General features: G+C 35.1%; 1 protein-coding gene across 1 annotated transcript; it reads right to left on the bottom strand.

The window, feature by feature from the left end:
* Window positions 1-363: 363 nt before the first annotated feature.
* LOC109032612 (protein transport protein Sec23A) lies at window positions 364-13,777 on the bottom strand. The gene is made up of 15 exons (XM_019044842.2): window positions 13,469-13,777; window positions 12,509-12,639; window positions 11,609-11,695; window positions 10,809-10,964; window positions 10,143-10,312; window positions 9,620-9,764; window positions 8,725-8,999; window positions 8,129-8,271; window positions 7,464-7,615; window positions 6,873-6,979; window positions 5,615-5,768; window positions 4,326-4,652; window positions 3,058-3,213; window positions 2,365-2,430; window positions 364-1,884 (listed from the first exon to the last, which is right to left on the bottom strand). Exons 1-15 carry the CDS (start codon window positions 13,617-13,619, stop codon window positions 1,795-1,797), a joined length of 2,310 nt encoding a protein of 769 aa, XP_018900387.2. The 5' UTR covers window positions 13,620-13,777; the 3' UTR covers window positions 364-1,794.
* Between the last annotated feature and the right edge of the window lie 2,853 nt (window positions 13,778-16,630).

Here is a 16,630-nt window from a genome sequence, read left to right on the forward strand (position 1 = left end):
GGAAATCAGAAATATTGACTCTCTATTGCAAAATGTAGTCATTTGGTGAAAACACTGTAGTGAGAGGTGAATTTTGGGAGACAAAGATGTTTATATTCCATCGTAGCCATGGATGCTTGATTCTAGAGAATAATATTACTCTCTACAAGTAATTGAAAAACCTCATTTAGAGTGAATTTTCCCTTTTAATGTCTCCATCTTGGTATCTAATCTGATGAAGGCTATGTATTCAACTCTTCTTCTTTTTTTGTTCCTTAAATTCAGAAAATATCTGATAAAGAATCGTAAAAATCTTCACACTGTTAAAATTTGTGAAAAATGCTGGGAGCTAAGGAAGAAATAGGATAAGTTTCAAACGAATAATTTAATCATCAAATAAATAAGCATTTATTATGCATGACTGAAACAACAAGACTTTATATTCAACACTTTTTCTAAAAAGAATATTCACTAAAAATAAAATACTGGTGGGCTGGACTTCAATAATTGGGGCTAAACTTACAACGTTCATTTAGAATAGAACTTTTGTGAAGCAAAACAGTTGCTTCATGGGAAAAACTATATGAGTTGAAAGAATAATCATACTGTAAAATGATAAAGCAGTTCAAGAGGTGAGAAGAAAGTTAAAGCTTCAAATTAATACTGATAATAACTAAATTTCACTAAATATAGATATATAATTTCACTATATATTTCACCCCTGACAGGCTTGATAATTCAGCCTTCGCTCACTCACTTTTAATCTATGCGGTAATACTACAAATTCTTGAAAATACTGATATGAGAAAACATCAATGCTAAAGATGAAATGACTAAACCAAACTTCCCTGAGCAGAGAAAGAGATAAAGAAAAAGAAAATAATCAATGAAAGACAAGGGGAAAACTTTCCCTGGGTTAAATTTTCAGCTTTAGATTTCTGACAAAACATTAGATTAATCATCGATTAATAATTTATGAACATATCTAAATAGAAACCAGTACGGAGAAAAACAAACAATTCTGAAGCTCAGTAAAAAAGAAAATAGCCACAGTGTTAAATGCTAAGTCATATCAAATATTAACTTAAACTTGGAAACTATTAATCAACCTCCCAATTTGCCGTACCCACAACCTTTTCGCTTTGGCTGAATTTAATAAATAAAAGTTAAATTACAATATTTGGTTTTAGCTACTTTTTCTCAACTTTGAGTAAAATCTTATGAAAAAGGTTCTTGAAAATGGAGATTTTAGAACTAAGAAGTATAAATTCAACAGTGCTGATGAGAACTCTTTAGAAGTTTCAGCTTTTTGGGGTTCTTAAAAATTCTACGAAAAGATTCGGTTTAAAGTGTAAAATACCATTCAATGAAATAATAGTAGAATCAGTAATTATGAAAGGGGCGAAAGTCCAATTTTTCAAACTCATTTTTTTGCATTTTTGACCCTTTTCTATGTAAAATGTTCATTTCGAGGAGCCTGTCACTCATCATCCATGAGGCAGATTACCACTACTCTCTTGGGTAAAATGGTAAGACAACTAAAAAGTTCGAAAATCCAAAAACGAAAAATGGTTTTTAAAAATGGACTTCCGCCCTTTTTAAAAGTATTGATTCAATAAAGGCATTGATGTAGATTTGACAAGCATACATGTTCAAAAGAAGATAAATTTAAATTAATCTAAAGCTAGTATGATTTGATTCACAAGTGCAGATTGTTTACTAGATTGTGGACTTCAAATTTACCTAAGAGTATGGGAAAAGTTAAAAACATTTGAACAATCCATCACTCTTAAAAATAAAGATCATGAAGGGATTTTACGTGTTGGGCGATACGGCTAATTTCTTCAAATGCTCCATAAAAACTTGGAGGCTAACATCATCTGTGAGTACTGGAGCACCTCCATCCTGCAATAAAATAGATAGAATAGAATAGACAAAATTGATGATCATAAAAACTAGAAGGTAATAAAATTAAAGTGAACCTGTACTTCGAGTAAGGAAACATTGAGATGCCATATCAAAATACTGGTTTTGATGTAAATTGTTTACAAAAAAACGAATCATGAGAGGGAATTTCTTACTAAAATGAGCATTTTTTAGGAACTTTGTGTTCAGCAATATGAACATGTCTACATTGCCCCTTTTAAAAAAGACCCTACCTATTTAGCGGATGACTTCGGCTTGACTGAGGGGAAAAGAGGAATCAATATCTCTTTTTTAAAAAAAAAGGCAGTTTTTGCGCCTACTCGGCCAAAAAACGTATGTATATGGTGCTTTTTCATTTGGAATCCTTGATAAAAATGCTAACTCTTGACAAATGGCAATGCCATACAATGAGAGAAATATTTTTCTCTCCAGTAGAAACAAAAAAAATTTTCAACTTACCCCACCATATGTGTACATATTGTTATGCGTTTGCGATGGGTTGACTTTGGACAGCAAAAATCGGGCCTGAAAATAGAAGAAGTCGAAATAATTTTCTCTGAAAAGCAATGAGGAAGATCAAGAAGGGATGAGAAACAAGCAGACTTACATAATATGGATGTAATTATGCTAAAAGGAACTATGTTACACGCAAAACCTATGCACATAGTTCCTTTCAGCATAAATACGTCCGTATGACTTCCATAATTTGCAAATCAACATTTTCAGTTTGTGATAGTACAGGATTCTGTACAACAGGTGGTGAAAATAGGAAAAATTCCACTATAAATGGGTGAAATTTTGTCATTTCTCATACAAAGAAACTTATCTTGTCGGTACTGTCAGTGCTTATCAGAATTTGTATAGGTAAACACTAAACAACTTATTGTCTCATCGGAAAACTATCATTTTAATTTTTTGAAAAATTTGATGCCTTTTTTTCAAAAATATAAAGAAAAATTAGGAAATTTTAGGAAAATTGATGAGACCAATCTCCTATAAAAGAATAAAACGTTCATATAAAGTACAGGGATGATCCAAACCAGATACGTTCCTCTGTGCAGGAGACGATGATTATTCAATTGATGGTGTTTGCTAAAAAGTCTTGAACCTGATACTTTGGCGATGAAAAAATGTGTATGAAAAAAAAGGTACCTGTGAGCCACCTTGTTCGGTGTTGATGTACCTCGGCATGGGGAACCTGGTATGCAAAATTTCTTGCGCATCGTCGACAGGAGCTTGCAAAAGTTGTTTGAAGTTTTCATATTCTGGCATATCTTGATACTTCAGAGCTCTCCATTGGGCAATAGTCTATAAATGGGAAAAAAAAGAAGAGGAAAAAATTACTGTTGAACCACAAGAAAGAGAAAACAAAAAATCCGAATTAAAAAAAAAATGTAAACACATCAAATGATCAAGAATTAGCTTAATTTATAAAAACTGGAAAAAATGTATGATTAACATATTTATTTCCGATGTACTTTTACATAAAAGTAATTGAGTGTTCAAAAAATCTTGGGCTCTTTAATTTTTGAACTTAGTTATTGATTACAAAAAGATTAATTTAAAAAAATAAATAGTATAATTAATTATTCTTGCCCTTGGACAAATGGGATTCAATAGAATGGCTTTAATTTCTTTGGTAGAGGAGGACAAAACTAAGCTTGGATAAAAGTTATGGGGCAGTTGGTCTGAAATGCCAGTATGGTGTTTCCGTTCAAACTGCTTTAAACATCCTAGGCACAAAATTTCAGATCATGTAACTTTAAATCATGCCTGATATGTCTAGTAGTGATGGAGAGGGGGGCTTAGATTGAAAGACAAAATGTCTGAGGGATACATGTTAAGTTTGTTGCAACTTCTTTCTTTGGTCGAACGATAAAAATGTTGTAACAACTGTTTGTCTCCGACTTAAATAGTAAGATTGAACCTGCCACTTTTGAGGTCTTGATTAAATAGGTACAAAATTCAAAATATTACAAAAGAGACCACTGACCTTCAGCAAATTTTCCTGACTAGATTTGATTAATTTTTTAAATAGATGACTGTTGTATCATTGTTGGAATTAGGCCTATCAGAATTGATTATACAATTTTCAACCTAAAGGTTTGGATTGAAAAAAAAATGTTCCTTGAAAAAGTCAACCAAATCCACTTGCAAAAATTTGCATCTTAAAGATACAGACAAATTTTTACGTTATTTCATCACTTAGATGTAAGCCTGAGCTACCTGATACAATAATGGCTGGACATACAGGGCCTAGGCCCTTATCAAAGACTACAAAAAATAAGAGGAAAGGAATGAAAAAAGGGAGGAATGTAATTGCGACTATCGAGAATTCAAAATTAGGAAAAAGATGACACTGATAGCAGGAAAAAGATGACTATGACAGCAAGAAAAATAAAAATTACAGTGCTACTCACCTCGCCATGAAATATCAGAATCTGGAAGAAGGTGTCCATAAGAAGAATTCTATCTGGCTGTATGCTGCTAGTGTCCAATAATACTGGTTCTGGAGGACCATTGAACGAGTAACTATACAGAATTGGCTGAATCATTATTAAACTTTGCGTTAAATCTTCGCGCATGAGAACATGTCGATAGAAAGATGTTTCATCAGGACTGTTGTTAAATACTTGCAAAAACTGAGATCGTCGCAAATGATACATAAACTGAGGGAAAAGACTGAAGTTTTCTGGTAGCCTGAAGCTATTTGGATCCTCTTTATTGTATTCTCCAAACTTTTGACACTGCAACATAAAGATAGGTAAAAATGAGTTTTACAGTACATGAAAAACAGAGACAGAGCCTGGTTGGAATCTTCAAATATAGAGAGAGTTGACAATAAAAATGGCTGAGGTTTGCCACTTGTTTACCTCTTCGGCGCTGGATGATTTTGAGATTTTTCACAATTTTATTTGCCTGGACTCTCATATTTTTAGGCGTAGATTGTTTATTTATTTAAGAAATTGGAAATTGAAAGTAAACAGGATAACTTGTGGAAATTCAGTGTTTTCCCCCTCCTTTCTTCTCAGTTTTTAAATAATAAATTAAACAATTTCTGGTGCATTCATCGTTTAAACTTTCATTTATTTATTTTTCAGAAAAAAGGCAAAATTTGTTGGAGGAAACAAATCAATTGAGTAACTGCCCAAAAAAAGGGCACAAATCGAAAAATTGCTTTTGTGGAAAATAAATTTGATGAGTTCATTATTCCTTTCTGGCCACTGGCAGTGACTTATATTGAGAATTAGACACTTAGATCAAAGTTTATACACCCTAGAATGAAAAAACGACAATTGGTAATATTTCAAATGCACTTTTCTCAAAAAGGGATTTTCGATGTGGGCCCTTTATCCGTGAAGCTCCTAAATTATTCATCAAATAAATACAAAGCTGAGATGGTAAGTGAAACCATACATGTACCATGACCGTCACAAGTGACCAAAATGTCCAAGTCTCAAGTGGGGCGGCTGATTAAAATTCTTTGACTGATGTGTAATCAAATTTTGCAGAAGCCTAGACACATTTGAATACATTTTTTAGAAGCCATATATAAGCTAATGTAATCGGCCACAGTGACCTCTGCGGATCACAGTCTGCCGGTCTTTGGTGGTTAACACATTAATCCTTCCTTCCATAATTCATGACATGATGAGGAGACTTTCTTCTTTAGGGGTTCATAGAAAATAAGGGGAAAGTCGATACCCACCAACTTGATTAGCATCCTATCTGCCCATCGCATGATGTCAGGACCATCGTCACTTTCACTCTTGAAAACAGCGGTGCGAGCCATGATTACAGCAGCTGCTTCTTGATCAAAACTGGCTGTAACATGGTGAATATTTGTTGCGCAGTCAACCCAACTGTGGACAGAAGATCGAACTTGATCAAAAGAGCCAAGAGTGAGCCAAGAGAGCCAATCAGAGGAACCTAGTTTTCTTTTACACAGCCCAAAGACGGTAATTTTTCTTTTGATAATGAATATTTTTAAGTTTCAAAAAGACGTAAGGAAAATATTATATGATTAAAAATTATAACATGTCTGCTATTTTACACTAGATAATGAAATTTGAAAGCTCAAAATTGAATCAGTTGCTTCTAACTGCTGTGAATCCTACTTCTATAAATATACACAGGAAGAAAAGAATAAGAAAAAGAAATCAGTATAGTCAAACCGCAGAATGCATTAGAACGAGGATTCCTTCAAACTTATAGGGGTTTCCGAGGTAAGCAGATTTTATTTTGAAAGAGCAGGACTAGGCCATTATTACCGAGTTGGCTGGGTTTCCAACTGTATGCGGGTTCTGACTCGGTGAGGTTTGACTGTATTGATCAATCTGTTTTCAATACTTGCAAATAAAAAAAATCACTTTTTCATACATTTAACGAATTACAAGGATTGATATCTGAGTTACGATACAATTGCATCAACTGGAAGAAAATCCACTTAATAGGTTCCTTTTCTTAAAATGCCTTGTTTCCAAACTGTGAATAATTTTACTTTAGAACATTTGGTAAGTTCATAACCTTCCAAAGTAACAACCAAGGCCAGACAATAGATACATCGAATAGAAGAATAAAGGCACTTTCACAACTAGGCAGTTCAAAATATGTAGTTGGTGTAATTTCTCCTTACAATACTCTCCTATCATGAAACTTATTTTACCATGTTCAATGCTCTGGTGTTTTGGCACATACTTCTTGTATTTTTTGGAAAAGCAAGCAGGAAATAAGTGCCTTATAATACCATACGTGCTTCCCAGTGGTATGGCAAGGTTCAATGGCAATGGTACTTTCTAGCGAGCATTTGCAGAATTTTTCGAGCTCCTGGCTCATTGAGAAATTTTTTTGTCTCAACTGAAGGGAATACATCTTCAGAATAAATTATTTCTTGGATTTCTGTTTGATTTTTATATTTTTATAATTCAATGAGATTAAAAGAAAAAAAGAAAAAAAATACTAATTACTTTCTGGCTAGAGTTGTTACGCGAATCCTCTTTTGGCCACTTGAATGCTGATACTGAGTTATAAACTGAATACAACCTCTTCCTCCTTGTGGTATCGGAGCTGTATGCTGGAAAACAAAGTTCATATTCATTAATATTCAACAATATTGCAGTTTTGTTACTCTATTTTTACTTGATAATTAAAATGTACATCTATATTCCAACGTATTTGAACAGAATGCATATTACTGACTTTAAGCACTATCTTTTTCTACTTTTCCTTTACAAGTCAGCACACAGACACAGTAAATGTTGCAGGTTTATTGAAACAGGAAATAAGATCATGATATTGAGTTTTTGGATACAAAATTCCCAATGTTTTTTAATTTATCTATCTTTGTAGGTTTTTGAACGGAATGCATACTAAAGACAATAAGCACTACTTATTTCACCACTTTTCCTTTTTAAGTCAGCACCTTGAGAGTGCAAATATTGACATTCTGTTACATCAAAAAGTAGGATAACACAGTTGTATTTTTGATATGAACTTTTTCGTTGTCTTATTTTCTCTTTTTTTCATTTAGATTATTTTTATATGATCTGAATGACTACCTGATTCACAACTTCAAAATAGAAAGCCAGTGTTGTATTCGGGTTGAAAGAGCAAACTTTCCACTGAGATGTTCCTCCTAATCCTATTTCGTTTTCCGACACGTTTGCATTCTTTATATTAAGGGAGACGCAAGGTCCAATTGCTCCCATGGCTAAAGAGAAAAGCACAAAATTATGATTGCTAATTAATGATGAATGAATCCAGTAGTAGTTACACTTTTCCAATACACAAGTAATCAAATGGAAAGAGGAAAACATAATTTAATCCTGCAAAAGAATGTAATACACGATAATAAAAAAAATGCATTTGCTATAATTTAAAGAAAAATGGCTCATTGTTAATTAACGTTTAAAGGTCTACAGTGCAACGTTTTCAGGTAAGTCTTTCATTGTTATGAGAACTCCTTGGAATGGAAAAATTCTGGTCAAATTTCATCAGGTAAGTTTACAGATTTTTCTTTCCGAGATAAAATTTTACTTTAAGAATAACTACCTAGATTTTGAAAAAACGAATTTAACTGGATGTAGGAACTTAGTAGAAATTATTTTACCCCAACCTACAGCAGGAGTATACTTACGTCTCAAAAACTAATAAAAATTGGGTAACCTATTTCAGATCAAACAATCAGAAGAAATAGAAAAATAAATTATCTGTAAGGGCTCACCTTTCAGTTCTCGCGAGAGTTTGACTTCCAGGGTTCCATTGAAAGCCATTTTGTAGTCTCCCTTGTTGTCCTTAGCAAGAACTCTTTGAAAGGTCTGTTTGAATAGTGATGAATTAAACGAATCTCCCATGACCATGTGCCCTCTGTGGACAAAATTAAAAGAAGTAAATTGAAGAGACTTGAATAATGCCTCAAAAAAAAGTTCGTTTTTCAGCCAATTCAAAAGAGAAATAATTATCCTTAAAAATCTTCCTCCCTAATTTACTTTTAAAAAAAAATGTATTTAGAACGTTTGGAAGAGTAACTATCATTGAAATGTATTGGAAGAAATAAAAAAAAATGTACATGAGATGCCACAGAAACCCCAAGAGTCAGGCGCTCAGTAATCAACATGTTAAAGGAATACCGTGTGATGCCAAGTGTTGGCCTCTAATTTGTGCTGTTGCGAAGCTGGAAGCATAAAGTCTATTGCATATTGTTGCTGTGATATGAGCTTAAAAACATCTAGTGAACAAAATGCTCTGTAAAAAATGGCATTACTATTTTTTAAACCAGTCTTTATCATAAATCAGAGAAAGGATTGTACTTATGCTCACCCAGTGGCATTGCAACAACTTTTCATCTCAAGTAAACCGGTCTGATCAAGAGCGCAAGAATAAATATCAACGCAGTGTCCATTGCCTGCAGCACGCATTGCTAGTCCTTCATAATGCTTGATGGCCTTTTTCATATATCGCGCATTGTCTTTGTGTATGTCATGATGAGAGCGTATTGGTTCTCTCAGATCATCATTGACCACTTGACCGGGACCTTGTGAACACGGACCACCAACAAACAGCATAATGCGGGCTCCTGTGTTCGGGTACATGCACTGAAAAAGAGTTAAGGAAAAAATGTGTTAATACTTAGAGAAAACTTAGATGGGAATGAATGCATAGAACCTTCATTAAAAAACTTCATCTCCTTCTGTCTGTCCACATCAAAACAAAAATAATAGTTTAGGAGGCTAAGGCTCCTTCGCAGAATTTTACCTGCTTAAATTTTAGGATTCTTAGAGGGTGCTTGGGCAAATTTTTCTTTAGAAATGTTTGCAGTCTTTCCATTTTAATTACATGGATATATTTTTCATAGTTTTATTATTGTTCAACATATTTTTGTATATTACTTTACCCCATCAGCGGTAATAACTTGTTAACCTGCTGACTTTACACCCTGAAACGAATGATTTATGGAAATTACTTTCATGAACATTTGATGCTGATCAACATAAAAGCCCTTTTCAGAAACACATTCATTTTTCTAGATATAGAGCTAATGCTTGTGTTATAATTTTAAAATTTTCTGTATTACATGGATTTAAGGTGAGGATGTGATTCAATAGTAAGAATATCATACCACAAACCTGCACGGAAGGTTGTTTCATAAGTAATGCCATAAACACATAATCGAACATCACAAACAGGAACGAAAAGAAAGGCTACATATTATTACCTCTAATAAACTAACAGCTATTGATAAAGCTACACCAGTGGAGCGCAATGATCGTTTTCCTTGAGGAACTGGCCAAGGATCTCGTTGTAGTTCTCCAAGGAGGTCCGTTAAATTGATATCACATTCATGTACTGGCTGCAGGAATCTGGAAAGTAGAGACAAATATTATGAGACTTGGGATTTACGCAATTGAGGGCTTAATTGCGATGGTCTTTTTTTTGCAAATCGGCAAGGCAAGCGCCTCTGTTCATTTTATGCACTACCTTTTAGAAGTATGGCAATGTTCAAAACGATGGGCAGTTTATGAGGAGGCTCAGTGGTGCCATGAGATATTTGGTTTCCAAACCTTTAAAGCTCGTAAAAAATTTATGGGACAGAATAAAATTTCAAAATGTTGGTGGCGGTATAATTGAAGATTGTGAACAAAATAATAACCTGAATACGGTGCATTGTTGAAGGCCCAGAAAAGAGAGAGAAAAAAGAAGACTTATGACAATTTTTAGTGGGATTGGTAAATACAAACCTATTATGTGGCCGAGGAGTTTGCTGACTAGGTCGGCCTTGTTGAGGCAATGTTGCTGCAGCAGAATGTCTCCCTATTCCCAACATATCTTGTAACTGCTTGGCCGTCAAATCTTTCGTTCCACGAAAAACATAACTCTTGGAACACTTTTCACAATCTAATTCATGCACCTATAAGAAATAGTAATGGAAAAATTTAAATTATATATATATGGGTTTTGCAGATAAATAATCTAATTTGAATTTTTTGGGTACAACCATTCTCCCTGCTTTTAAAAATTCATATCAGGCCTGAATTTTGGTTTAGCCCTTTTAACTTCTCAACATACGAATGGTGTTATTGCACATCATAAGCACATTCCAGATGCTGTGATGTTATCATGAACCTTCATCAGGTTACAGAGGTTCAAGTTCCAAATCCTAACATCACAAGTTGTATTATAAATAAAACAAGTTATAAAAATAGGAAAAAGGGCAGGGCCATGCATCAAAGAGTAGAAATAGGCACAGAAAATCATATGACAGACCCCCAAATTATATAATCAATCTAAGACAATGATTTTAGCACTTGTGTACTATGCTTGCCTATAATTCACTTACACCTGCTTCCCGAAATCTATCCCTTTTACAGGAATTACTTGAAATTGAAGAAGGAAATTGAACTTACTTGGACCATCCTTCCAAATGTAATGATTCCGATGAGAGCATTTGGAGGTAAAAGACTCAGGGACATCTGTAAGGCATCTTTCAAGGCTCCTAATTCCTCATCATCAAGACAAGTATCCACTACCAGCAGAAATATGGGCTCCATACACTGAGCTCGCTGAAAAATTAGAGTAAATCATTTATATTTAAACAACCTTTGATCATCCATTTAAATTGATGAGAAAGATCTTAAAATGCCGAGCTTCGATAAATATCATAAGAAAATTGGTTTTACACTAAATTAAATGCACAATGGAGGCTATACTACTAAAGGCTCAGCTGTGATACTGTAATAGGTAGGTAGTTAATATGTATGAAAAACAAGTTTTGGCCCCCAAATGACTGGAAGGCTCCTAAAACTTAGGTTTGCTAGACAAGTTGGTTCTTAAAATATTCCAGTAAAGTTGGGACACTGATACAAGATCAAATTCACTGAAAAGGAAAATTGGAGGTAGGTATTTCCAAATTCCTGTCTGTAATTGCGGAAAGAAGATTATCGTTGTCGGTTAAGAAGCAAAACAAACAACTAAGCATCAGGCTTTTAGAAACTCTTGTCGTACAGTAACTTTCTCAGAGAGAGTCTTGACTTTTTCAAGGGCAATTTGAAATGTATTACATTTATTGAAAGGTATTTATATAAATTAGAAAAGTAAAAGTGCAGGAGGGAAAAATACAATTAGAAGAAAACTATTTTTGTCCAGCTAACTAGCTTAAAAAAGACTAAAAAATGAGATCGGAAAATCTTCTTGACAAGATACTCACAGTGATGGTGTATTCGATGGTCGAAAATGTCGGGACAAGCTCTGCTGGTTGATGATGCTCTGAAATAGCCGCATACTGAGGAGGAAACTAAACAGGAACAAGAGAGTAAAAACGAAAAAGGTAAATTATCAATTTTTTGTTTTTTGCTTCAGGATAGCTTAAGCAGATAACTAATCAGAGATACTGCCCAATTATTAAATCAGTGAAAAAGTCTTCGTCTCATAGCGAATCGATGACTAAAGTGCGAAACCACAAATCTCCCTCTGCAACGTTGCAGACTTCCTATCATACTTTACTTTTCCTTTAGACATGTGATCAACATAATTTCTTAAAACCTTTCTCATTATTTTTTTCTGTTAGCAAAATATTGTGTATAAATTTCAAGCTGTAAAGACAGCTTGTTCCTCTTTGAAAAAAAAAAATAAGAGAGGGAATTTTGAAACACTGCAATGGAGGTACATCGTTCTGTACTTTGGCCATCGATATTATAATTGCAGTTAATTCAAGTTCTAGACAAAAGTTCTTGCTTGCAAAATTTGTTAAACGATTACAAAAAACATATTTTTTCAGTTGGAGCTTAAGATGTGCATATGAAATACTTGGTATTGAAATAGGAAAGGAAACAAAACTAAGTCTTGTGACTGCTGCTCACATTAATCACAGTGCCTCTCAATAATGAGAACATTTTTAGTCAGCGCAGTTCATACATACTCAATATCCAGGATAGAACTAGAACTGGGGAAAGAAAAGAGGAGACAAAAGTCACATCAGTCTGGATGCATCAATCATCAGTTGGCCCATTGGTTAGCATGTTGAAATATCTGTTGAATGGTGCAATTTTCGGGCGTGACATTTGCCTCTTCTTTTCTTTCCCCAGCTCTAAGTTAATGAGGTACTTACAGGGTTTCGTTGAAAACAGAAATTGCAAACCCATAGCTTGGCTCGAAAGTCAACTTGGCACATGGGATTTAGAATTGCTCGGCAAGTATTGCGAGTGCACAAAACTGGGTCATAATGGATTGGCGGCAAGTCTAAAATGAGAGAAAAAAGCATGTTAAGAATGAAGCACACTTTAGTTGCACTATTTTAATAATTATAATATATTCTAGGATACCTGTTGGACTTCACTGTTAAAGAAAATTTGAAACAAACTTTCCATAAGCAGGTAAATATAGCTGGGAGTGTGCCCATCATAGGTGATGATCATTAAGAAAATACAGAAGATGGTTACTTTCAGATTCAGCCGAGGCAGCCACCTTCCAAATTAGTCTCAACATGGAAAAGTACATCGGCCTTTCAACCAATGAGAATAAGAATTTAGCAAAGAGTGCAATACTTTTTGCTGTATGTCCCGGCTTTGTCATGATTTTCAATAAGTAAGCCTGCGTTTGCTTACGGTGACTTAGAAATTGTACATGCATTCCACCACTCACCCACCTTCTGTAGACAACCTAAAGCAAGGAACCTTACCTGAATGGAAAGGAGCAGCACATAAACTGGGCTGCCTGAGGAGTAGGTGTCATGTAGGATATACTAATTTTATGTTCTGGGGCAGATCGTATTCAAAACTGTAGCCTTTTAGATGCTCGCTGATGTTACCCTTCTAAGTACCTAGATAAGGTGATTCCATACGGTTGTAAATGTATTTATTAAATCATTTGCTCTCAACTAACATATATTAAGTTGTATTATATGTAAAATTGATGAGTCTGTACGTTCCAAAATTCAGGGGAAGCAATCATGTCAAAATCGGAGGGACACGGTAGAATGATGCAATGATTGAATTTATGTCGACCCTGTCGAAGAGGTCTTACCTACTGAAAGTAAAAGGAGCTAAAATTAAATTTCAGAACAACATACCTGGTCTTTCTTTTAATGGCTGATATAGACATCCAACTGGCACCACAAGTCTAGTGGCTTCTAATTTACTTGAAGGCCAAACGTTCCAGGTAAATCTGACTCCATCGTTCTCTTCGTTCTGCTGGATAAATTCTTCGTAGGTTGCAGCCATTGTACAGATTGATTTTACTTCAAAACGGATAGCTTCAGCACACTTACAACCGACGTTTAATACACATAGTTAGTGAAATATCAATTTTTTGGGGCAAAATAAAAGACAGTTACATCAAAGAAGATATCTGAGAGATAACAAATAACCCAATAATAACCTCACTCGACAATGTAAACAAACAGACAACTCAGTAGCTGATCTGCGCATGCGTCATTCATGACGCGCCATTCGCGCCGGCGGTAATGTTCCAGATTTGAATAGTGGCGGTAAAATTTAAATTTGCGGGGATGAAAAATTTGTCCGCAACCCGCACAAGAAGTCCGATTAGAATGAGGAAGTGTTGATAATTTGATTTTACATATCTTGAGGTTGAAATGGGGGAAAAATATGAATACTAAGAGCATTGGATGTCGAAATTCCGGGGGAAACATGTAAAAAATCTCTTTTTGCCGTCCATTTTAGCATTTTCGGCCCATTTTCGTCCTACTGAAAGGTCCTCAACCTCAACCGACCGATGAGAATATTAAAGTTTTGATAATTCGATTTTATACATCTTGAGTTTGAGCTATAGGAATAAAATGTACATAGTTTAAGCGTCTGATTCTGAGGTGTACAGAGGAAAATGTAAAGAATCGTCGTTTTCGGCCTATTTCCGGTCTGCCATCAGGTCCTTAATCGTATAACCGACGAGGATAAGAAAAGTAATGATGATTCAATTGTGTACAAATTAAGTTAGAAATTTATTAATTTGAAGAGTTTGATGTTAAGATGCTTTGAGTCACTTGTGAAAAATCATATTTTTTCGTCAATGTTGAGCATTTCGGCTCATTTCCGGTTTGCTATGACGTCCTCATGGCGTCCATCCGATGATTTCGATGATTCTATTTTATACGTCTTAGGGTGAAATGCGGAGAAAAAATATCGATACTAGAAATCTCTAATTTCGAGATACTTTGGTAAACATGTGGAAAAAATTTCTTAAATTACTTTAGGATAATTAAAAATTCTGTCTTTATTCACCAATTTTGAATCGTTTACAGCTTAATATGATATCTATATTTCTTAAGGGGGAGAAATCCATTAATTGGACTGCGTTAAAGCAGAGAGGAACCAAGCCACATCAGTTATTGCCAAATTTAAGCGGGAGATTCAATTTTTTACATGGAAACGGGTACGCGAATTTTTATGCAAATTTCAGTAACTTTTTTGAATAGCACGAAGCAAATGCGTTAAAATTTTCAAAGGAATCCGTACAAACGTCCTATTATAAAAAATTAAATTGCCCGGTTAAATTTGGCAATAGCTGATGTGGCTTGGTTCCTTTCTGCTTAACGCGGTCCAATTAAGAGTGATGATACGTGGAACACACGACAGCTTGAATAATTGCATCACTCCATTAATAACAATATTCAGATGGTGAAAGTCCAAATCCGGAAAGAGAGAGAGAGGGATGAGGTGTGGGAATCGAAGTTAAAATCAAAGTCTGACCCGTGGAAAGAAAAAGCGCCTTCAATTGAGACTGATGCAGTGCAATGCACGGACGTTTGAAAAATTGTATCATTCTATTATTTACGATATTATTTCTCGAAGGGTCAAGCACTGTCCTTTTTCAGCAGTAACATGTTGTCCGGACGGAGAAATAGCAGAAGGGAAGTTTTAAGTTTTTCAGGTTGCGTTTCGCATTTTATTTATATTAAATCAAATCGTGGTTTCACTTGTAAAGAGAAGAATTGCATTTTTCAAGGATTTCCCCACTCTTTCAGTGAGGAAAATTCTAGCCGAATGCAATTTTTCTTTCCACGTGGAAAACTAATATCTTATTTTCATAAAAAATTAGCAAACAATAATTAAAAATCTAACTCTTCAGAAACGTTCATTGCGCCCAAACCACCCAAGTTGATAGAAGTTTTTCCCCTCGAACCACCCCTAACTCCCACTCTTCAGAGGATACTTTGACCGCAGAATGTCCATGAAACAGTTAAGGGGACATTGGAGACTTTATGCCAATCTTGGATGGTACCTCTAGTCGGCCACTTGAGATGCAAATAGCCAAGTGTTACCAAAATGAATTTTTCCTGTACTTGAAGAAAAACGTTCTAATTTGCATAAAAAAATAAGTGCACGTTCAACAATGAATGGCCACCGTCTATGGCTCCTTCGCTTGAACCATCAATGTTCGTAGGATCTTTTTTCTTTGGACCACGGGCTGATTGTTGAAATTGATAGACATAGCGATAGAAAAATGCATGGACAAAGCAACAGACGAAGCAATAGATGAAGTAATAGACACAGCAATAGACGAATCAGCAGACAAAGTGAGGGACATAGGAAATATGGAGCGATCCTATATTATTTGAAGTGGTTGGTTCCGAGACTAAGGAAGAAAATGATGTATTAATAATATGGGTCTCGCGTGGGTTGCCCTTAGTTAGTCTATTACCTACCTTCTTTGTTCATGCATCCACCTGCCTCTACCAATAGGATCCCTCCAAATACGTCCATATTGTCCTCTTTGTCTATAGTTTTGCCTATCACTTTCAACAATGGAGATGTTGCATGTGCGAAGGATTTGCGATTTGATCATTGATTCTTATGTAGAAGTTCGCGAGAAACACGATGGTGCCACTGGTTTTCTCTGAAATCAACTTTCAAGCTCAAAAAAAGCTCTCAAGTTGAGGCCAAAATGATGGGGGTATCCCACGCTATCCTGAGAGTCCACCTCCACATCAAAACAAACTCTCCATGCAAAGATAGGGAGCAAATACATTGACAGGGCTGCCTTTTTATTTGGGGACTCTAAAACTGATAACACGGCATCACTGCTGATGTATTTTCTCCCTATCTTTGCATGGAGAGTTTGTCTTGACGTAGAGGTGGACTCTCAGGATAGCGTGGGATATCCCCTCCATTTTGGACTCACTTTGAGAGCTTTTTTTGAGTTTGGGAGTTGATTTCAGAAAAAAAACCAGTGGCACCATCGTGTTTCTCGCGAACTTTTACATAGGAGTCAA

Source organism: Bemisia tabaci, chromosome 8, assembly GCF_918797505.1.
Source record: "Bemisia tabaci chromosome 8, PGI_BMITA_v3".
NCBI classification, from domain to species: Eukaryota; Metazoa; Arthropoda; class Insecta; order Hemiptera; family Aleyrodidae; genus Bemisia; species Bemisia tabaci.

Excerpts from the sequence above, each read along its gene's own strand:
- LOC109032612 (XM_019044842.2), bottom strand. The coding sequence starts at position 13,619 with ATGGCTGCAACCTACGAAGAATTTATCCAGCAGAACGAAGAGAACGAT. Across the intron at positions 12,640-13,468 it reads GCCATTAAAAGAAAGACCAG|ACTTGCCGCCAATCCATTAT; the intron begins GTATGTTGTTCT and ends CTCTCATTTTAG. Across the intron at positions 11,696-12,508 it reads TCTGTTTTCAACGAAACCCT|TTTCCTCCTCAGTATGCGGC; the intron begins GTAAGTACCTCA and ends GTTCCTGTTTAG.